This window comes from Pseudopodoces humilis, chromosome 2 (assembly GCF_049639895.1).
Source record: "Pseudopodoces humilis isolate 2021_Gansu_Grassland_sample_001 chromosome 2, ASM4963989v1, whole genome shotgun sequence".
Taxonomy (NCBI): Eukaryota; Metazoa; Chordata; class Aves; order Passeriformes; family Paridae; genus Pseudopodoces; species Pseudopodoces humilis.
The window spans coordinates 69227376-69250518 of NC_142201.1; the positions used below are offsets into that span (position 1 = coordinate 69227376).

The 23143-nt window shown below is 38.4% G+C and overlaps 1 protein-coding gene across 4 annotated transcripts in view; it reads right to left on the reverse strand.

Annotated features, from left to right (window-relative positions):
* Positions 1 to 205: 205 nt before the first annotated feature.
* The window catches only part of CDK8 (cyclin dependent kinase 8), a 75379-nt gene continuing 52441 nt past the window's right edge, over positions 206 to 23143 (reverse strand). Inside the window, exons 5-13 of one of the 4 annotated variants that reach the window (XM_014254896.2) lie at positions 20723 to 20780; positions 17828 to 17959; positions 15853 to 15996; positions 13834 to 13903; positions 12677 to 12749; positions 7786 to 7883; positions 6344 to 6422; positions 6066 to 6221; positions 206 to 1468 (exon numbers count right to left, since the gene is read on the reverse strand). In XM_014254896.2, the coding sequence (XP_014110371.1) occupies positions 1343 to 1468; positions 6066 to 6221; positions 6344 to 6422; positions 7786 to 7883; positions 12677 to 12749; positions 13834 to 13903; positions 15853 to 15996; positions 17828 to 17959; positions 20723 to 20780 (936 nt within the window). In that variant the 3' untranslated portion in view covers positions 206 to 1342. Of the gene's footprint in view, positions 1469 to 6065; positions 6225 to 6343; positions 6423 to 7785; positions 7884 to 12676; positions 12750 to 13833; positions 13904 to 15852; positions 15997 to 17827; positions 17960 to 20722; positions 20781 to 23143 lie in introns of all 4 variants that reach the window. The other 3 variants (XM_005516274.2, XM_014254969.2, XM_088051855.1) reach the window with 3 other exon arrangements.

Sequence of the window (23143 nt, forward strand, 5' to 3'; positions counted from 1 at the left end):
ACCAAGAGTAATGCCCTTTCCTTCTGCTGTTTAAAAGAAAAATTATCCTTCTCACCACTTAATGGAAGCCTGCCCTGCAAGACAAATTCCTGCTGGATGCCGTTTCTCAGGACACAACCTGATACAGATGGATGGGGGAGCAGGGGGTTTTCAATGATAAAAAGGAATACAGGCAAAGGTCATATGCAGATTTATGAAAAATAAATTTATTACATAACACCTTGTTTTAACAATGTTTGATTTTTTTTTTTACTCAGAATACTTGTGTCATTCATGTAAAATAGTTTGATACAGTACATTGTATGTAAGTTTTTCCTCATAAATTCTAAGGCTCTCCTAACACCTTGTTCCTCTGCAGTAGGAATGGCACCCCTAAACAACGTGCGAACATTAAAAAATAAAAATTAACTGAACAAAATTTAAAATCCACTACACCAAGCTGGTTCTCAAAAATCATGACAAAATATCTGAATGGATGCCGCACCTCTTTAGGAAATATCATTCATGCTTTTTTAATCCCAAAGCATGCTCACAAATCATTAACACCAACAGGAAAAAAATAAAACACTGTCTATGACAATCATTTTAGTTTGTTTGCTGAACCAAACATGTTTATATCAATGACAACATACTTATTTTACTATCAAATAGCAGCTTTAATACCAGTCAAGTCATAGATTTCAAAACAAAAACAAAAACTTATGTTGGAAATAAATCTTTGGGACGTTTGTAATTGCTGGGAAAAAATGCAAACGCTTTCGTGTTCTTAAAAAAATCTCATTGTAGCAATTGTGTCGGTCATAAAACATTGATCTAGGTGGAAAATGAACCAACCCACAAAAGTCACTAAAAATAAACATCTATCAAAACTGTCTGAGAGTTACGGTTAGTTTGCTTTTTTTGCCATGGTAACATATACTGTATGCTTCAAGTACCAGTTCAAAGATGTCGCGCACTATTGGTCAGATGAAGTTGTTACATCAAGAGAATTCACCACATACGACAACAAAAATGCTTGCCCCTAGCACATTTCACAGCTTCACCTGCTACAGACTGTCACTGAAAAAAATGCATCGGTCAGTCTGAACCATGTCAAGTAAACTACAGAAGTAGCATTATCCACAACACAAACCGTGCTAGCGCTTTCAAGTCTAACCCCCAAACCAGGTACGACGTGGGAGCCCCCGCTCGGCCCCGTGGCAGGGGGTGGGTCGTGGCGGTCGGACAGGTGGGAGGTGTGGTTGTACAGTACATTCTCTGGCCCAAGCCGGGCTCCTGGCACGCAGCTGCGCGGCCGGTCCTGCAGCATTAGCGACAGCGCATCGACGGCACCGGGTGCAGCTCAGTACCGGTGGGTCTGGTGCGAGTACTGCGGCGGCTGCTGGGAGGTAGCTGAGTATCCCATGCTGCTCTGTGGCTGCGATGTGCTTGGTCCGGGGTTGGGGTAGGCAGCATGGGGGTTGGAACGCTGCAGGGGGGGAAAGCACAGACACACAGCCCTTTGTAACATGGACAGCACAAGACAATTTCACCTACTGACCAACACACGTGGTCTCAAAGGAGCTGCACTTCCAGGCTTTGTTTCACTTATTCTGATTACAGCAGGTAACAGACATCAAGAACACCAGACTAGAAAGTGACAGCTGCCAGCCTTGTGCTATCCACACCCTAATAGCCTCCTGGGAATCTTCACCCATCACAGTCAAACCTCCAGCTAACCCTCCAGATAGCTACTGTGCACCTGCACATGACACTGGGCTACTGCCACTCACAGATGTGGTCTTCTCCACTTGCTCCTTTCTCCTACCAGGTAGGTAGGCTGGGGTGGAGGTCCAGGTGAGACATCTTACTGGTCATGAGCCACTCTGCCTTATTCTACAGATTTTCACACACAGAGGATATAGTTGCCACCCTTTTGTGTGACCTAGGAGTACAGGCTGGGAACACTGTGACTGGGCTTAGGTGTCATCTATCAGCAGCCTTAAAACACTTGGAGGAGAGTTTAAAGACAATAGCGACATGATCTTCAGTGGAACCATATTATTTCAGACAAAAATGTCCTTAGACTGTGGCTTGGGAGGTTCAGGTGGGACACTGGAGGAGGGACCACTCTAAGGGGCCAGTACAGCACTGGAAGAACCTGCCCATATAGTCTGTGAGGTCTCTCTTTCTATGAAGGTTTTTAAGACTCAGCTTAATATAGCCATGCTAACCTGAGTGAGACAGAACTAGCAACAGCTCTGCTCCAAGAGGGAGACTTGGCTAGATGGTCTCCAGAGGCCCCTTTCAACCAGCGTTCCCACAATTATTTGAGTGGAGCATTCATCATTGCAAAAAGGTCTCAGCAAACCAGCAACTGCCTACTTCAATTTTAACCTAAAAGTTATTATTTACTGATCATGTGTTATAAAGGAAAGAAGGACTGCCTATGAGATTTGCAATAGAAGTATCTGACCACTTGGTACCATATAACATTTCATTAAATTATCACAATTTCCGTACATTACTGTGCTGGTTTACTTTCACATTGAGGTTTACATGCCCTCACAAACTTTGCGGCATTTAGAAACTGTGTAGCTTCTGAATTCTTGATATCACAGGACTATTATGTTGATATCACACAGCTATTATGTTTTTTAGGAAAAGCTGCTTCTAGAAGAGGTCTGGAAACTCCTAAAAAGTAACTATTCCAGGACTAGAGTATTGCTACTGAGACCTGAATAGGAAAAAAACTGTGGTGAACTAACACCATGAGAAAGTAAAATATTAAGTCACAACATAAAACAAAAACCCCATTTTTTTTCTTGTACAGCATTTAGAACAGAAGCTACACCCAGGATGCTGAGGTGAAGGCAGAAATAAAAAAGGCATACTCGTTAACACACGCTCACAGGACTAAGCTAAGAACTCTAGAGAAAAGGAGGAGGAACAGCTGGACCAGCACTTAAAGTCAGTGGCAACAAACCAGCACTGCTGAACTGCACCATTAGCACAGTGACTAACTTTTTGACATTTGCCTTCAGCCTTGAGAGAAGGACTAAGTCACTCATCAACAGCAGGGTCACAGCTCTGGGTCACCCTCTCCATGTTACAAGTACAGGATGTACTTCAAAGAGCAAAAGTCTTGCACGCTGGTTTTGCCCACGTGTGGCTCCTGTATGTAGGAAACCATCACAAGTTTAACAATTTAAAACTTATTTCACTTGTAAAACACTTCCCACATCCTGACTTCTAAAACAGATCTTATTTTAAGACAGAGGCAATGAAAAAAGTTTCTTTCATGACACCCAGAGCAACAAATGGCTTTTGTTTAAGAATAAAAGTAAATATCCAATCCTTTCTAAATACCATTAAGCACCCAGAGGGTTATCACAAGCAGAAGCTCAGGGTAGTGGAATTGCTCCAGCCTGTTTCATCACATTGCCTTTGGGAGTGTCACATTGCAGATTTAAACAAGGAGGCAAGAAAGTCTGTGTGCCATGTGTCTAACTATTTTTATGCATGGCAGAAAAGGATATGAGGTCAATGTGCTCTGCAGAGAGTAATTTGACTTCTGAGTGAATGCAGAAACTGTCTTAGTGTGCCTTGCCCAGGAGATGGCAATCCTTCTTCACAAGCTTTATATGGGGAATTTGAGCAAATCAAGTGAAGAACAAAGGAACAGGTGTTTGGTTAAAACAGAGGGCTGTATTGTAATGTTTGTTTTCCCTCTCCTCAAGTTGCTGGATCAGAAGCAAAAAATGCGAGGAATTTTTTTCAGGGGGACCTGAAACCATCAGTTGGAAACTGTTAGCTGCTTTTGTTCTAGTGCTAAGAAGTCCAGGTCTCCACTCTTTGATTACCATGTTTTTCAGACACCTTAATCAGAAAAAAAAATCTACTGACTGCCTCTTTGCAAGAGTCGGAGGGAAAAGATGATGTTTTTTGAAAACCAGGTATTTTCCCTCCTAGAGGGACAGCAGAAAGATTGGTCAGGAGCAGACAACAGTAAGAGCTCCTTAGACAGAAAAGCAGCACTTACTATCTTAAGGGAAAAGAATTCTGAAATTATGTTTGTCAACAAGGGCTGCCCTCACCTGTAATCCCAGGATGGATATCTGTGAGTACAAAAATTTTGATGAGCACCAATTGAAAACAAGCCAATGCCAACTGGCTGAGCAATTTGAGTCCTCTAATTTGTCAGCCAGCAAACCTCAGCCCTGGCTCACAGAACTAGGAGCTGAAGTTTGTTCAAAATGCCACAATGTAGCAGGAAAATGAGGTGAAGGGCATGTAAATAGGGCATGTAAATGGAGCTCCCCGACACAGTAAAACCAACCTCCTTAGATGTGTGACTCCACCCGAGGGCAAGATTAAGAAAATTACAGCTGTATTTGCCTTCTGCCCTGTGTGCATGTTTTTAAGAAGTGGAAAAAAGAGCCAATTAAAAGGCCAAAACAGCAATTGACTGCAGCTTGCCAAATTGAAAGGGATGAAACTCCTGTAAAAGTGCCTGCGATGGACAATCCTACTAAAAGAAATATGACATTTATACTTAGAGGCAGCCCACCCTGCAGAACTATAGTTAAGGCTCACCACTGTCTCAAACAGCTCTAAAAATGTATATTGTTCAAGGACAATGACTTGCAAACTGATGTGTTATTGATGTCCTGGGATAAACTGAACAAAGGCACTTGGGGACTCATACTCATGTGAAGGGTCTCAATAAAGCTCTTGAAAATTATCTTACTTTACATTTTTGTAGTACTTTCAAGTTTTGGCCAATGCTGAGAGTACACAGATTTAGTTAAGGATGCAGGTAATGCCCCCAGGCAGCTTCTCAGGCTATGTGGTACTCTCAGGAACAAACACAAGACTTCAAAGGCCACTGGTGGTTCATGGAGAAGCCGTGAAAGGCAAGTTGGCAGCACCAGCTTTACTGACTCCATTTTTTAACTCTCCCTACGTTTTGCTACAGACCGTAAGCCCAGCTAAGTGAGTGTCCATTATCAGGGTCTCACATTTAGATATTAATCTTTAAATTAACTGAAAACATTGCCAGTAGTTTCCATCTTCCCCATCTTTTGATTGCATCCAAGACTGTCTGCCAAGCGGCCGCCTGTACTGTGTGTTCCATGTAAACCAGTATGCAATGGTTAGTTCCTGCAGGCTAACACTTCCAGCAGCATGCCTCCTCTTGAAACCACCTATTCCCCAGGCTTGCAAAAATCTCACTTTCTCTAACTGCTCCTGTGAATCATCTTAAGTCTTCCCTGCCCCTCTTCTGTAATTTCTTAGCTTGTATTAAGTAAAGGTTCTGTCCTTAACTCTCTTCTCCCCCAGTCTCCAGCAGCCACCTCATCCAAACCCAAAAACTCGGTTATCATTTGCTGGGATGATGAAGATATTCTTATACTCCAGGCTCTGATTTCTTAATGAATGAGCACAAGCTCGAATTTAGGAAGGCCAGAACACGTTTTTCTCTTTTCCTCAAGTGCTTTTTCCCATCGTGGCTCCTCATCTTCCTCACTCATTGACTGCCACCATCTCACCTGTCTTCAGATCTGTAATATTTGCCTTATTCAACCTGGGATCTCCGTTGCTTTTCAAAAGAGATTATGACAGCACCATGCCAAGTCTTTATTTGTCATCCAAAATACCATTTCTGCATCCATTAATCCAACTAAAACACTTGTTCAGCTTCTTATTTCACAGGGTTTTTTACTGCAATATCCTCTGCCTCCCACCATTACAGGCTTGTTCAAGCAAAAAATGTCATTTTTAGGTGATACAGAGCAAACCATAACAGGCTCCTGGTCCATAACCATTAGCATTTCCTCATATGAAGGTAATAATTAGTAACTCTAATAATGTCTGATCCTAATTTCCTTACTGCTACCCTAAAGAGCATCAGGATATCAACAAATCATCAACTAAATGAATCTGGAAAAAAAATAACAAAAAACAAAAGGTACCAAAAAGTAACAGTTAATACAGTGACATTTACAAAATTACTTTTTTAGTTTGAAGAAACACTGCTCTAAACATGAAAAGCAAATATGCAGTATGTGAATAAAACAAAATACCTGATAGTCTGAGGTCATAATAAGTCCACCTGAGGTAGTGGTAGGAGGAACAACTCTCACTTTTTTCAGTGGGGGTCCCTGTGTGTGACTGTTGTCTTGATTCCCTGGATGACCAGTTCCATTAGTATGGTTATTGCCCTGCTGCTGCTGCTGGTTCTTCTCAATTGTTTAAACACAAAGAAAAATTTCAACTCAAAAGCAGTACATGAAATAACATGAAATCAGGAAATAGTGTAAAAGCCAGTGAAACACGATGATACTGTTCTTCTAGTACTTACTTTGTCTCCTTTATCATCTGGTTCTTCTTCTGTTAAAAATTCTCGTTTTGGGTAAGGGATTTGACAACCTGCAAAAACACTGTCCCCCAAAAAAGTCTATTTATCACTGTATTAGAACAGAAGGGTTAGACCTATAAGATCCACACTTCACCCATGATAGCTGCAAGTTGCCTGAGCCATCATTTAATAACTGTAATTAAGAAAGAAGTTTTCCCTGTCTGACTATCACCATATGCTAAACTTTGTAAAAATATATTCACATTTGAATTTAATGTTCGTTTGGCTCTTACACAGTAACTTGAGCTCCCAATATTTTTTTTGTTGGCTAGAAAGGTACATTACCTGTTAGGTATCTGCAAGGGCACAAAGAGCTATGTCACTATAGTTATTGTATAATTCACAATCTCAGAACAAAGTAAAAATATTCCTGGAAACTTCATTGACTATTAACAAAACCACCTGGAAAAAGGGTTTTAAAGTAACTAGGAATTTCACCTGTCAATTCATATCTCACAGTCCACATGGATTTGCTACTGCTAGTGCAAGCTAATATTTACCTGCCCTTCATCAGTAGAATGTATTTATAATAAAGTCTCTGTACACCTGTTAGCAGTACTCATTGTGTATTCACTAAAATGTCAACCTAAATTTGAGAAAAAAGCCAAACACTATCCTAAAAGCAGTTTGTGCAACAGCCAATCATTCGCATGACTTTAAATCACAAAGACAGGTCAGGAGATGCTATAAATAATCCAGTAGGCTTTAGTGAAATAATTTAATTTTTAATTAATTCCTTATAAGTATACATATTTTATAAATTCTTCCCTACATAAGGGTAGAGAATCACAGACAGGATGTACTAATAGATTTCCTAAAAGGGTGTACAGTCATGCTCTCTGGCTAGTCTCTTGGAAGATGGGCTTAATTTTTAATGAGATCATTCATTGTCCATACATTTTCTCCCTTTTGTAAATCTGCCTGTACAAACAAAAAAGAGGAGTGTCTACAGAAAATGGATTTAAGTTGTTAAGGATGACAGCACAGAGACACAGAGTTGACTTTCCCCACCCAGTGAATTTACAGCAAAGGCTAAGACAAAAATGTAAACTAATTAGAGACTGTCATCTGGCATTCTGAGGCAGAGAACTGGACCTGCAGGCACTTAGCAGTTGTCTACCAAGATCTGTAGCATGCATAATCAACCTGTCAGTGAGTAACAAGATTAGTGCTGCAACTAATAGGATCAAAGTTCTATAAAGCAAGAGATTAATAAAAATGCTACTTAATTTTAAAAACCACAAATGGCATTTTAGTGGTTATAGCTCTCTTCAGTTGTTAGACAGTATTTAGCTCAATATTCAGAAACATACTTAGGGCAGAGAGAAAGCACAGTTCTAAAGCATCTCTGAATGCACTGATAGGTTAATAAACTGACCACTTACTCCGATGTGGGAAGAGGATCTTCCAAGAAGTAAGGATCCTGCATAGCCTGTTCTGAGGTAATTCTCTTTATTGGATCCATAGTGAGCAATTTCTGAAGCTGAAAAAACAAATCAGAAAAAACGAAAGAAAAAACACCTTTACATTACCAAAACCATTTATAGAAACTTCACTGTATTCTTGAAAGACAAGATGATACAAATGTGTCTGAACTCAAAAGACTAACCATAAATGGCATAACCACATTCTTCTCTCCCCTTAAAATAGTAGCTTCATTTCCTATTAAAGGACACTCAGTTCCAGTCACAAGTGATTTATCAAAACCATTCAAAAGGTTTCCACAATGTACTAGCAACTTTAATCACAAAATAATTTTGGTTGGAAGGGCCCTTTTGAGGTCAGTTAGTCTAGCCCCCTGCCATGGGCAGGCTCAGAGCCCTGTCCAGCCCAACCTTCAACACTTCCAATCATGGGGCATGCAGAACTTTCTGCAACCTGTTCCAGTGTGTCATAACTCTTTGAATAAAGAATTTCTTCCTAATATCCAATCTAAATCTACCTTCTTTCATTATAAAGCCATTATCTCTTGTTCTATCAAAAAAATGTTCCTTTCCAGCTGCCTTGGAGACCTTCTTCCAAGTCTCCTGGGAGCATTCTCTTCTCCAGGCTGAACAAGCCCCGCTCTCTCAGCAGGGGAGAGGTGCTCCAGACCTCTCATCACCTTTACAGCCCTCCTCTGGAACAGCACCCCAGGCAAGGCCTTGTGAACTAGGAACACCAGACCACAGCTATTTTATTTAGCTCTAGTGCTGAGCTGCAGTGATGCATTCTTAAACTATGTGCTTCTTATTCAAAATTTAGTCTGGTGTACATGCATATACTTCTCTCCATCCACCCAAGCAGCTGTATGGAATATAGCTGTGCTGGACAAGGAACACGAGATAACCTTCAGACATCACACAGAAGAATTGTGAGTTTTCATGTTTCACCGATACAACACAGTGTCCAAGGTAAAACTGCACCATGACATATTGTCAAAGATAATGGTCTTTAAAACAAATACCTCACTTTGAATCTGCAGTGGGTTTTTTTAAAATTGTGGATCTAACAAGGAAATACATATGAAAATAATATTAATTCACATTTTCTAGTCATACTTTTTATAGGATTCATGCATTCACCTTTTTGAAAAGACCCAGTGTCATGATCTAAGTCTGGTCACCTCCTTTCACTAGCTATTATGTGAAAATTCATAACAGCAATGCAAATCACACTTCAAAAGCTGAGGTCAAGAAAGTACATTTCCATCCTCAGCCTTCAGTTTTGACAGCATGGTTAAGAACATGATAACTACGAAAGCCCACCATCAAACCAGTTTTGTTTTTCACATCATCCACAAGAACTCACAGTAAGTTATTTCAGCTCTGAGTCTACATGAAGTTTTTATAGAATATTATTTCTTTATCTATATATAGAATATAGATCTATTCTATAGAAATAATTCCATAGATCTATCTATAGAACAGATAAAAGATATATAGATATGTAGAGTATATATCTATTTATATAGAATATTACGTTGAACAAGCCAATTCTTACTCTCAAAAAGCATTGCGAAGAGCCAGAAAAGGAAAAGGCAAAACGTAACAGAACTGCCAACACACTGAAAAACACAAATAAAAAGCACTGCAAAATTCTGGCATCATTTCTGGTGATTTGATTCTAGAGATGTCCATCACATGCTGACAAGTCTTGGTCATGATCAGCCTTACAAAAAGATATCAAAATGACTGTGCAACCATTATCCATCCAGGGGATCAAAACTTTGGTTCTGCCTCCTTGTACAGATGACACACAGAAGTGAACCTTCCACATATTTGTACAAATATTTTCTATTTCAAAAACTGCTTGATGTAAAGATCACCTGGCTCAATGACACAACAAAAATGCACTAAGCTTCATACATCAACAATGAATGGGACAATCACTACAGTTCATGGACAAAAGTAATCACATGGAAGATCAAGAATCACTAAATTAAACAGAGACAGCAGCTGTTTACCACCCTCTAGGGCATAAGTAAGAAGGTAAAAAAAATCAGGAATGTGGAAGTGGAAAAACAGTAAGCTGCAAAAGCAGGCAGGAGCCAAAATTTTCTGAAGTCAACACATCTGCCTGTGAAAAGGGACCATGTACATGAATGTCTGTAAAGAGGAGAAAAAAAATCTGGTTCATTCTAGTTGGGAAATCAAAACCTTTTTTTTTTTTGGCACTGACAACAATCTCTGGATTTACATATTTTAAAACAGTAGATTATAAAGATCTTTCTAATATGTTCTGATGCACAGAGTGAAAGGAAAAGATACTTGTATCTTAATAGCTGTGAAAGAGTAAGATCTTGGAATACCTCTGGAAGAACTGGTACCAAGATTCTGGAGAGGTCCAAGGCATTCATCAGCAGTTGAGCTTAGCCTCAAACAAAAGTGGAAACCTAAGACACAAGTTCAGATTTTGGCAGCTCCTGAACAGTATTTTAAGACTTTATTCTGGAAAGTTCAGGTTTTTAGAATGGGATCTGGTGAACTGTTCTGACTGACAGAAGTTACCAAAAAATTGATAAAATTCTATTAGAGCTAATGAACTTCACAGTACTTCTCTCACATCCAGAGCTATGGGAGGTACAGAAGAACACAGCTACATCTACACTACTAAATGTTCTGCCTGCTTTTTAGCTTCCTTGACACTGACTGATAGCATCCAAATCGCACGAAGTTCCCTCTCTTGCCATCAGCTGTGTTGAGTGAAGGTGGGTGAGGTACTCCTTTAGGAATGTGTTCAGCCTGGGGTCCAAGTGCCAGCTCCCCTGATGATCCTGTTGTTCAGCACTAACAGATATAACCAAGGATGGAGGAGTGACCGTGGTCTGGTAAAGGACACCATTCCTTGATTCTGCATGTTAATGTAACCACTGCTTTTAGGTACAAACACGCTGAACATGTTCACACAGTTACAATCCCCTTGTGCTACAGCAGAGCAAAGAGAAAATGCAGCAGTAAATGTTTTAAACTATTTTCATATGACTATTTTGTGTCTAGTTTTGTTGCTCCACTGAAAACAACTTCTAATCTTCCAAGACAGAACACAGGAGAAATTTCAGATTGGTTTGGACATAGCATTCATAGCTTGTAAGAGAAACTAATTCATTCAGAGGAAGTCTTGTTATAGGCCTCTCTCGGAGAGGACTGGTTTCCTTGTTCATGTACACATTTCTAGTATTTCACCAACTTTTAACCTCAGAGAGCAGAGACACTTCACAGTAAATGATGCATAACAGTGCAACTACAATCACTACCTGATTCAGCTGGTTTTACTGCTGGGTTTAATCTGAACCTTAAATTTAAAACCTCTATTTTAGACTGATCTGCTTGGAAACCCTCACTCAAACCTGCTGAAGCAGTATGCCAAAGGAAGAATATTGCATCAGATCTGGTCTGACTGAAGGATAAATTCCAGAATTTATACAGAGGGAAGAGTACTGAACAGAAAAAAGACAGCTGCTTAAAAACCACTTGCGTCTGGTTATCCAGGAAGGTACAGCTTCCCGCAACTTGAGCAAAAGCTATGTGGCCCTCAGATGTCCAGGCCTCTCCACCATCTTCCCTTTTCTCCAATTTGTTCTTCTCACCTGCAAGATGAAAAATCTTCTCCTTTTCCTCCCTCATTCTCATCCACCTCCCTAATAGTTTATTTATTTTAGCATTTGAGCCGGAAAACATTTAATCTGAATAGGAAACATCAAGATAAGGAGGATGTCCATTCAGAGAGACTAGACACCTGCAAATTCCTTCTTCTCCATATCTAAATATATGTATACAGTTCCTTGTAGCAACCTGAATTTAAAGAACTTTAAAAAACAGACAAAAAAGCTCAGTAATTTCTGAAACAACAACACAAGCACTTCCAGGGCTGATCAAGTGCATAATTTTAACAGGAGTCTTCATAAAGGATGCTATACATTGTAGAGAAAATAATTATTGTAAGGGTTCTACGAAGTATTCAAAGAAAGCTACAACAGATTAGTGAAGAAGGAAGACAAACTAAAATTTTCCGAACTACATGTCAGAATCCTAAATTAATTTTCTTTTTAAGTCTGTAAGATCCAAACTTGTATCATATCATAGCTTGGTCTGGGTTGGAAGGTATCCTAATAACCATCTTGTTCCAACCACCCTGCAATGGGCTGGGGCACCTTCCAAGTCAGTCCCAGTCACATCCGACCTTAAAACACTTCCAGGGATGGGACATCCAGAACTTCTCTGTGCAAACTGTCCCAAGTGCCTCACTGCCCTCACAGTCAAGAACTTCTTCCTAACACACAATCCAGCTGGATTAAATGGATTTTAATGGATTAAATCCATTACCCCATGCCCTATCACTGCTTGCCCTTGCAAAAAGTCTCTACACATGCTCCCTTTACATATCAAAAGTCTGCTCTAAGGTCTCTTCAAAAGCTTAAAATGAATATGCAAAAAACCCAAAAATCAGGCATATAGGAATTCTTAAAAAGTAAAACTAAGCTATTGAAAGCATGCAAAGCAGCAAAATGGCTAAGAATTGTAGCAACACTGCAAATATAACAACAGGCTAAACATGACTTAACAAACACTGCAAAATTATCTGATACTGAATCTAATCCAGTGAATGATGCCCAGAATCGTTTCGTCAATGTGAGAAGATGAAGTGATTCTGCAATTTTCAGATTGCAGAGCATCAGTTATTCCTAACTTTATTTATGAAGTTAGTTACAGTGGACTTGACACCAGCTCAACTCTTACTTGAAATAAGTGTAACATATACAAGGGATTGGATTTTTTTATGTAACCAGGAACTTACCAAGTGGAATGCCTTACTATCTGGTTTAACTTTATGTTTTTCCATATATTTGATAAGGCTGCAGTTGGTATACCTAGAAAAGGAAACAAAAGTGGTATTTCTAATAGGCAAATCATTGATACTGCCAAGTTTTCTTTGTAGCCACAAAACATATTAATTAACAAGAGCAGCTCAGTCTCCCTGCAAATCCAATAAGCAGGGAAAAACCACAACTACCAACACCAGAGATTCTTAAAAATCAGGACTGAAGAAAGGCATGTTTCCCTCATGTTCTTACAAAAGCGTATCACAGTCACACAAAAAGCACAATTTTAACCCACATGCAGACAGCAAACTATCAACTGGATGTAAACTGCCTGGTAGCAATTTGACTACTATGCTGTTTGATTCAGTGTCTTTCTCATGACAGGGAAGATAGAGATAAATACTAAGCTCATCTGAATGCTCTCCTGCAACCTACAGCTTGCTGCAAGAACATTAATGTATTTATTCTTTTTTTGAAGAGAAGCTGAAAAAAATGGTTTTTAAATGGTTGCAATAGCATGGCAGCTGCAAGAAATGTATGTAACTGTACAGCCCCAAATGTCTCAGCATGGAAATCAGGCAACAGGGCAGCATTTCAACTACAGGTATTATCCTGTGGCAATGTGACAGCAAAGCTGAAGGTTATTTTCTTCTTTAGTCACTGTAAGCTACCCTAGGCACCAAACCTGACAATTATACCCACTGTTTGCTGGAAATGGTATAAGGTTACCAGACCCCTTTTCAACAGAACTCAACAGAATTCTGTTGAAAAGGGGTCTGGTAACCTTATACCACAAGAAATACAGAAACTCATTGCCAGTACCACTGATTTGGGACCAGCTGTGCTTTGCAAACTTCAGAGCTGCATGGGGTCTTACTGGCATCACCTGTTTCACACCTGCCACCTTTCCCTTCACAGCCTCTCTGGCTGCTCTTCTGATCCACCTCAACAGTCCAAGTTCATCACTATGAAACAACTTTCTTTTTCATAATCTAAGTCATAACAATTTCACAGTCCTTGCTTGGCATCTACATAGAAAATAACTTGAATTGCAAGAAATTTAGTGTAGGAAAGAGATATAAAATATGTTATAAATATTAAAAAATATCAAGAAAGTTCAACTCAGACTTACGTGTTTCTCCGAAAATCTTTCATTAGGGTTGAATGTTCTGGCATCTTTTTTATGTCTTCCCAATCTTTATCTGCAAAGCAGTATTAATTATTTTTTCCCTTTCTCTCTGAGTAAAACAAAGCATTTTCAAGTATCTCCACAGCCTCGATTTCTATTTTTTTCTGCTGCTCTAACCTTGCAGTTAGTCTTTGTACTCCATAGCTCCTATGCCTTCATCATCTCTTCACAATAAATCATACCAACACCTGAGAGGTTCCAGCTGTGTGCTGATTAACTCAAGAACTCAAAGAAAGGATGCCAGCTACTGTGCCCACAAAACAATGCTGAAGAAAAACACATCAGGCCTTGTGCTTGAACCCTTCAGGACTGTTATTTAATTTATTTAGACACAGCTGTGATCTCAGGACAGGAGTACACAGGACTCCAGTAAACCCTGTCTCTTTCTAAGGGATTCTCTGTTCTGACAGCACTTTTAGTTATAGGAAAACACCCAGAGGTACTTCTGCAAAGTAAGAAGTACTGTTAGCAAACAAAGTTAAGAAAAAGTCAGTTTTCACACTCAAATTAAAGAATAATTCATCTTAATGTAGACCAAGGCTGAAATGGATTTAAAATAAAAAAACTCACTACCAGCACTTAGCCTCAAATATGTTAAGCTCTAATTCCTGAAAAGGCTCTGTGGGCAACTAATTTGGTTCAATTCAAATCTTTCCTAAGTCTGACCATTACTGGAGAAGAGCAAGTTTAAAAGCACTAAATAGAGATAATTATGTAATTATTACTTAGTTAAACAAAATATTCTCCTCTTTCCTATCCCAGAGACACGAAAAACTGTTTCAGATCTGGCAAGTGTCAATTAAAAGGCAAAAAAATTGCTGTAATTGAATGAAAAGCATTTCTTGGTAAGAACCAAAGAACTCCAAAGGTCAGACACCGCCCATTAGGAAGGATTAATTAAACCAATCAGAAAACCAAAATGAGAGTATGATCTACCTATGTAAGCTATATAAAACCAATGTAAAACCCGAATGAACTAAGAAAAGTACAAAAGGGTAAAATTCTAGTTCAAAAGCAGAAGCGGACAGTATTGCTCAAAGAAGCAAAACTGAGGAGACAATATGCAAAGGCAACATTCACATGGATCTCATACAGCAGTACAGAAGCAATGAAGTACATACACACAAAGAAAAGTCAAAAGCAAAAGTAAGAGCATGTTTAGTAACAAAATTCTAGAACCACACAAACATATAGACCACAAAAGTCATGTGAAAGGAAGAGGCAAGTCCAGAAAAAAAAAAAAGAAAACATAATTAACAGTGGAGCAGAGAATACAAGCAGTGTGGAGAAAGGTAAACAAAAAGCAAAAATAAGGACCCTGTTACTCTGACTACTGTGGTCATGTGAACACTAGAAGACAAAGTATTAACTGAAGCAAGTCAGCCTGCATAAAAACAAGATATGATGAACACTGAGGGGGAAATGCAACAAGTGATATCCCCACTGTAATTTGTTTTGGTTCATATAACCGGTTCTTTCTTCTGGTTTAGAATAAAGTAATTTTTTCTATACCACCAGCTTTCCACCAAGGGGAAAAAAAAAAAAAAAATCAATACCCTCCATTACTTCCAAATGCTATGTTTAACTTGGCAGGAGTTAAAACAAATGAATAATATTCACTAAATATATATTTTTGCTTCGTTTTGTAAATCAGTCACCTTCCAAATCAATAATCAGTACCAAAGAAATGCAGAAATATTTCTTCTCATTTTTAATCATCCACTATTAAACACAATCTTTTAAAATAATACAGCATTGGTACATATATACACAAAGATAACCCTATCATTAATAAAAGGGAAAATATCTAATCTGACCATTGGATTTTAGATTTAGAACTCATGAAATAAAGATTGTGTTTGAACAGCTCTGTTGCTTTGATCAGCTGCCACCTTCATATGCAAAGAAAGTAATATGGATATCTTTCTTTGAACAGCGGTGATAAAAAAATACAGTATGTACCTGCAGGAAATCCCATTACATTGAATATTCTGTCCAGCTGGTCATGGTGATAAGGATTACTAGTTTTGATATCTTCTTGTCGACAATGGAATATTGGCTCTGATGTTAGCAGCTCTGCAAATATACACCCTATGGCCCAAATATCTTCAAAAAAGGAGAACAGAAATAAAAAAACAACAAATGAATCTTTCCAAAAGCATTTGGATGAGATAGAATGTTAGTGTTTAGCTTATCAGAGATAAGGTTCCTGTACTGAAAATTTCAAGTTTCCATTGTAGAAGTGCAATACTCCCTCAATGTTTTCTTTCAGCCTTGAATTCAGTAACTACACAGGAGCTGAGAGAGTATCACACAAGTTTTTCTGGGGTTTTTGAAGTGTAGCTACCACTTAACATTGAAAAAAAATTATTTGGTTAAGAATAAAAGTAAAGGAAACTATTGGGGTAACTGTCACAAAACACAAAGACAAGCCAGCCAGCACCTTGCCTGTCCAGTGCCACACTGTCCTGACCAAGAAATGTGCAAATGCTCATCAGCCAAGTTTAAGTAGTAAATGACCCCAAAAATACAAGCTGAAAAGTAGCAATATTGGTATAAACTGAATGCTATCTATAACACCTTGAAGAAGAGTAACAAGCAAATTGCTACAAGCCCATACACCTCACAACTTTTTAATAACATTGATTAAAAAAAACCACCCAAACCCCACAACCTTTCTTTTTTCATTGTTTTTTCCTATCTAATAATCAGATCGCCTGAATTTTCCCTACTGTTTTCTCAATTTTTTCCCAATATATACAAATGCAATTTTTAACTCAAAGTGGTGCTACACTGAACCTTAAATGAACAAGGTCATAAACAAGGACAAAAGCAAATAATGCAGACAGTATAACCCCATTACTCAGTGTTTTTACACAGTCATTTTTGATCTGCACTTGAAGAACTATGTACTAAAGGCTATGACTGCTTTCGTGACAGTTTCACACGCTGCAATCAGAAGAAATGGCAGTAAGGTGAGGGAACAAGAAAATACAACAAATGAAGAAGTTTAAAGGAACATATAAAATAACGTATCTGATCTAGAAAAGAAACACAGTATTAACAGAAAAGTAAACACGAATACATTTAAGGCATCAACATTAGAATTGCTGACAGAAACACAGATATGATCTTCAAAAAACCAAAACAAAACAAGAAAAAGAGACTGAGTTCTGAGGAAGACTTTCAGGTTACAGAAACAACAACACAGTATGCTGACATACAACCTCCATGTCTGTGCAAAGTGGAGTAGCTGCTAGGGAAGTTATTTCCTCCCAGAACTGGTTGCCAGCCTTTGACACATCTTTTAGACCAGGCAGTAAGAGAAAAACTTCCCAGTGCTTTTCCCTACAGCCTCTCTCCCTTCCATAGCAAAGCTGATCAATCCAGTGAAAGTGAATCTCCCTCCAGTTTGCTTCTGGGTTGTTCCCAGAACTGTTCTACAGCCCACAAAAGCTCCAGCCATCTGTCAAGTGCCTTTGAAAAACACAGAGAGGCTACAATGCAGCTTAATTTTATAGTTTAACTTGAGGGCAGCCACTATATTCTCCATTCTGTACATGTACAATCTAGGTAATAACTTCTGCAATAAAATTTATGCACTGTGCCTCACAGTCATCCTAATATGAATTCTACTAGCAGCTCAAAGATGTCTCCATATTTTTTTATAGCCTCTAACAGCATTTATGAAAGTCCTGTGTGAAAGCCACAAACTTAGATTGCATTGCAGGGCATTTGGAGCCAAAATCCAGCAATACATTTCATTTCTATATATAGCCTGAGACCCCAGTAAAGTAAACAACTTGTCAAACACTAATGTTTCTTCAGGAAACAAGTAATGTACCTTTAACTCCTTTGAACAATTTATCAAAGCTTTAATATTTGGGTACAGTTTACATAAACAACAAAATAGTACATTTTTGTCCAATTTACTTACCAATAGCTTTGGTATAATGCCTTGCTCCAAGAAGCAACTCTGGAGCTCGATACCAGAAGGTTACAACTACTGGATCCAAGTCTGCTAAAGGCTTCAGAGGTGAATTAAATAATCGGGCAAAGCCCATGTCAGCTGCAAAATTCAAAGAGAGATGCTTTAAAATTTGAGGGAAACTAACAATCTTTTTTTTTTTTTTTTTTAACAAACTGATTGAGTTTACTTGTTAGCACTATCATCACTCCTAAATAAAACACAAAGGTGGACTGTAGCAGATATGAACTCTCTGAGCAGATTTTCTCTCTGTAGAAGTTACTGGATGGCATCACCTATTAAGTATATCATTATAAATCATTACTAACGTGAGTCATTTACAAAAAGGAATTAACCATTGTTCTGAAGAAGTTCATCAACTCCTCAGAACACTGGTAAGTCCTGACTCATTTTACCTGATGTTCTCTGGTAAAATACTCCCATTATTACAGGATGTTTTTTCACATAGAAGCAATTTTTAAAGTGAGCAAAATGCAGATTCTGCAAAGGTTAGAATGATTTATAATACATACGTGCACATGACAAAAGCTCCCTCCTCATCAAGTTAGCTGTAGCAAGACTTCCTTCACACAAGAACAGAAACTAAGCCTACAGCATCTGCCTCCCTGCTGATTTGCTATCAAGATGCATTTCCAATAGCAATATACCAGTACTGAATACCATTCAGGCTATGATTTTAAAATTTTGGTTGTGGGCATTGTATCATTAAAAACTGCTTTTTTAAAACTGGTAGTATACAACTGCCTAGAAAGTAGTCTGAATGACTAAATGTAAGTCACACAGGAAAAAAGGGGCAGAAACTAAAATATGCAGCTTCTCCCATGAAATTGCTTTCCTGACCCACAAACCCCCAAATCCCAAGACAGAGTAACCCTATCATGTAGGGATATTCACATGCTGAGAAAGACTTGAATGAAATGGGATGAGTAGCCACCCTGATGGAAAAGGACCTACATGCTATAGCTCACTGAGGGAATACTGAATGTAAGTATGGGTCTGTAGCTTGACTACACAATGCTTAATTATTTTTTCATATGCATTCCTATTTATGATTGCTTTAATGCATTTAAAGAGAAACATTTTACAGTTTTCTACATTAAAATATCAATTACTTGAAATTGATCAAGTCACTAATAACTATGAATAAGGAAAATTATTGGCAGAAAGTGAATTTATGACCCAAAATGACACAAAAAGCCTATAAAAATTATTTTAAGTTAAATACCAGTTATGTATTTTTTAGAAAAATTAGTTACACTGGAGAAGTGGAAACCCTTGGTAGGTGTGTAACTTCTGCATTTTTTTACTGCTGTGGCAATCTTAAGAAAATACGAAAACAATATCTACATTTTGGTAACACACTTAGGAATCCAAGGTTCCCCTCCCTCTTTCCCTGCTGGGAATGGATGGCTCAGAGGACTGGTGGCCCATAAATACAGAATCTTTCACCTGTCCATTAACAGTGGCTGACTTAATTTAGTCATTTACTATGTTATTCTGAAATTAATTCAAAACTACAAATTAAGAAATACATGGGTGGTCTGTGTGCAATTACTAGTAAGTAGTTGTGTACAGCAAGTATCACCACCACTGTCCAAAGTGAGTCCAGAGGATGACCTACATTCTCTGTTTTGGAAGAAACCCTCCATGAAGAGTAAGGTAATATGAAGAAATTTTCCCTTCTGTTGTCCGTGCTGTAGCTGTTTTCTATGCAGACCTCAATCCCTACTGACAACCTTAAAGCTCAGATAGGCATTAAAAACTTTCAGAGTAGGATCTGCAGAAGCATTCAACACCCCGGCCCATCACTCCCTGGATTCCAAAGGACAAGGGAAGGCCTAGAGCAGCACTGAACGCTCCCAGAAAATCCTACCCTGAATCACTGTACTAGTGATTAACAGTATAGTTCAGATAAACAAAACAGTAAGAGAACAGAGCAACAATGAATAAGAGTAATCTCATAAAAGAAAGCCAAAGGGAAGTGAAAAAGATGAACTAGCTTTAAAAATCCCTTCCAAATGGGGCTGCATTACCGTAACAAATGTAAGCAGGTTGTGCATTAGTAGCCTGCTATTACAGCAGTGCCATGATAATGCACAGCCTGGTACAGTTGATTATTGTTAGACTACTGTTAATTTTTATTTATGTATTTAGTTTAAAACAACTGAACTTCTACAAATCATCCTCTCACTGCAAATAGTAACTCCCACCAGAAAATGTTACAACTGTGTGGAAGTATTGGGTCCTTTCTGACCTGATACATCCCAGGCTAAACATTCAGCATTAGCTATTAGCTCTCACTAAACATTTTTGATGGATTTCTGTGTTTTCTGTTCTTTTAAGATCCCTTGTGTTCATCACCAAGGGACATGACTACTCTTTCAAGAATATTTTGTAGGCTGAATGCCACCTTTGATTCCATTATAAGATTTAAAGTTTGCAGCAATGAGTAGTTCCCTATTTAGATTCTTATAAGCAGCAGCAAGATGTCATGGCATTAGAGGTAAATGGAGGAAATTTTAAAATCCCATTTCTTTCTCCTCCTTTCCTCCTAGCTAGCTGTCATCTTTAACCCCACATCAAAATCCCCCACCCCACACAAACACCCACTTAAGCAAAATATAATGACATTTTCCATTTTTTATTGATGAGGCTACAGCATTTCATTGTCAGAACTGGTACATGGGGCTAATATGATGAAGCCAGTCACTCAGAAAACAGCATTTAGGCAATGTGCCCAGGCACATACTGGTATTACAGTGACTACTTTAGGTGGTACAACTGCACCTTCAGAACATTCTAACTTAAATGCTACACTGGGACTTATCAAAGATATAAACATACCAATTTTTACTCTTCCTCGCTCAGGACCTTCACCCATAACTAAAATATTAGCAGGTTTCTGTGGAAAAAAAAATAAATATACAATACATATACCACGATAAACCTAAACATTAGTCTCTGAAAAGTTAATTAAGCTTTGTTTCGCCAGTTTTAAACCAATTTTGTTTTGATAAAAACGACAAGTTTCTCTGTCACAGTAACACTGTGCAAGGACCCAGACACAGGCTCTCCCTGACTGCATCTTCCTCACGTTTCTTCTCGGCGTTGCTGTGCTCCAGCACCACATTCCCTACTGACACCCTGGTGTCTGTCCTCAACACACACGAGCTGGCAGCCACCAAGCTGCTGGGATTTCTACCCAAATTGTCCTAGATCCTTTCAGTGGGAGGCAGTCCCACTGCTGCCCACCACCCCAACCACAGGGATGGGAAGGCAGCTCTACAGCAAGTTTTGCCCAAGGTTATTAGGCACATTTGCAGACACATTGTACATAAAAAATACACAAGTGAGATACAGATGAAACATTACCATATCACTTGATACTGGAGAATACACTCATCTAAATTCTTCCTATTTACAAGTGTTTACCAATTCACACAGCTGCAAAATTGGGAAGCACTGACTTTATGTTATTATTCTGTCTTTCCTGTGTTTGTTTTATTATGGAGGCAAGTTCAAGAACTGAGCTAGGGTTTGCTTGGTTAGAAACATGACAACTCACTTCATAATCCTCTATTTTCTGCTGTCCTGTGTCTCATAATCCATTCTCAGCATCTGTAGTCAGAGGATTTCTCAATTCCTAACACAGTTTATATAATGAAATCTGCAGTGCATATTTGGAGGGGAAAAATGTAAAGAAACAACTAAAGCTGATCTTGTATGCTAGACTTTTTCTCAAATGGAGTGATTTAGATACCAATTCATTCTGTAAATCCTGCACAAAACAGGGATTCCTAGTCAGTTGTGACCTGTAAGATTTTAATAAGGCTGAGTTACAGCTCTTGCTTTGCTCTTCCAGTTTAAATTGATCTGAGGATATGAGTACCTGAGCAAAACAGTTTAGACTACGTAAAAGTTAACATAATAAATCCCAGTATCTTCGTGTGATTTCCTAAACACATTCTATGATATTCTCAAGCCTTCCTGAATCTACCCAGCTCTAATGTAAATACATGAAAAGAGGTAAAAGACCACAATACAATATCAACATAGAAATAATTCCTATTGTGTAAAAAGATGGTACAAAAATTAGTACGCCAGCAAAAAATTTCCTTGAGAAATTAAATCAGTGTTGTTCATGAAAGGCTGCAAAATGGATTTCTGAAATCTACAATCCTTGGACAAAATATGTGAAAAGAATCTGAGGTGATACATTTCTGAGAACAGGTTAAGGATGGAAGACGTTATTAAAAATGTGATCAAAGAAGGTAAGATAGAGTCCATTATCTTTCCAACAGCAATAACAACAGATCCAGCTTGTGCTGTATTAGCTTTGTGATTTCAGAAGAATCGTTCCCCACACCACCACCCCCCCCCCTTTTTGCTTTTTTTCTTTTTTAATAAAGGCATACACTCCAGGTAAGTACTGCTCCAATGCTTAAAAATGCAGAATGTGGGCACACAGCTCTCAAAGCATTCCATTTAGATTGCTTCTACAAAAGTCCTAGAAATAAACAAGCAGCATACATCTTTAAATTCATAGTTAGTGCTGAACTTTATGGCAATTCAATCTGCTAGGTATATCATTTCACCGAAGAAATCTTTCTACTGCTACACTGTGACTCGAATAACAAATCCACATCTTTTACAAAACCTGCTTCAATATATTGTTATTGGATGTTAAGCTACATGTCTAATTATTATGTTGTCAATAGAGTTAATACATTACACAGGCACTAAAATTTTTCACATATATAATACATGGACATAATACATAAAGTACCATTTTCTCCCTGCAAATTCACAGATTGATAATACTCTACAAAAATGCTTTTAACATCCTTATGATATTTTCATCTTAAAATATTTTACTGCTTGGATTTTGGTAAGGACAAGAAGCCCTATTCACACAAAGACTGCATTACACCAGGTGACTAATCAGCACGGCACTGAGTAACAATTCCTGCACCAAAGATCTTCTACCCTAAGGTCAACGCAGGTAGAGATGAGATGGGAAAGCACAGTAAGACAGTACTAGTTAGCAAAATAAGTATCAACAGCTCGATTCACACTCAGACTTCAGAAGTTACAGAAGACATTTAACAATAGAGACAATTCAGAAATCTGTGTAGGAGTATTCTAAAGAAGCAAAATAAAAAGAACCCTCAGTTGGCCTGGAATATTCAGTTCACCTTTTTCTAAAGTCACAGGTACTTCACTGAAACAGCTCTGTTTGGAACAGAAGATTTTTCCTACTGACAA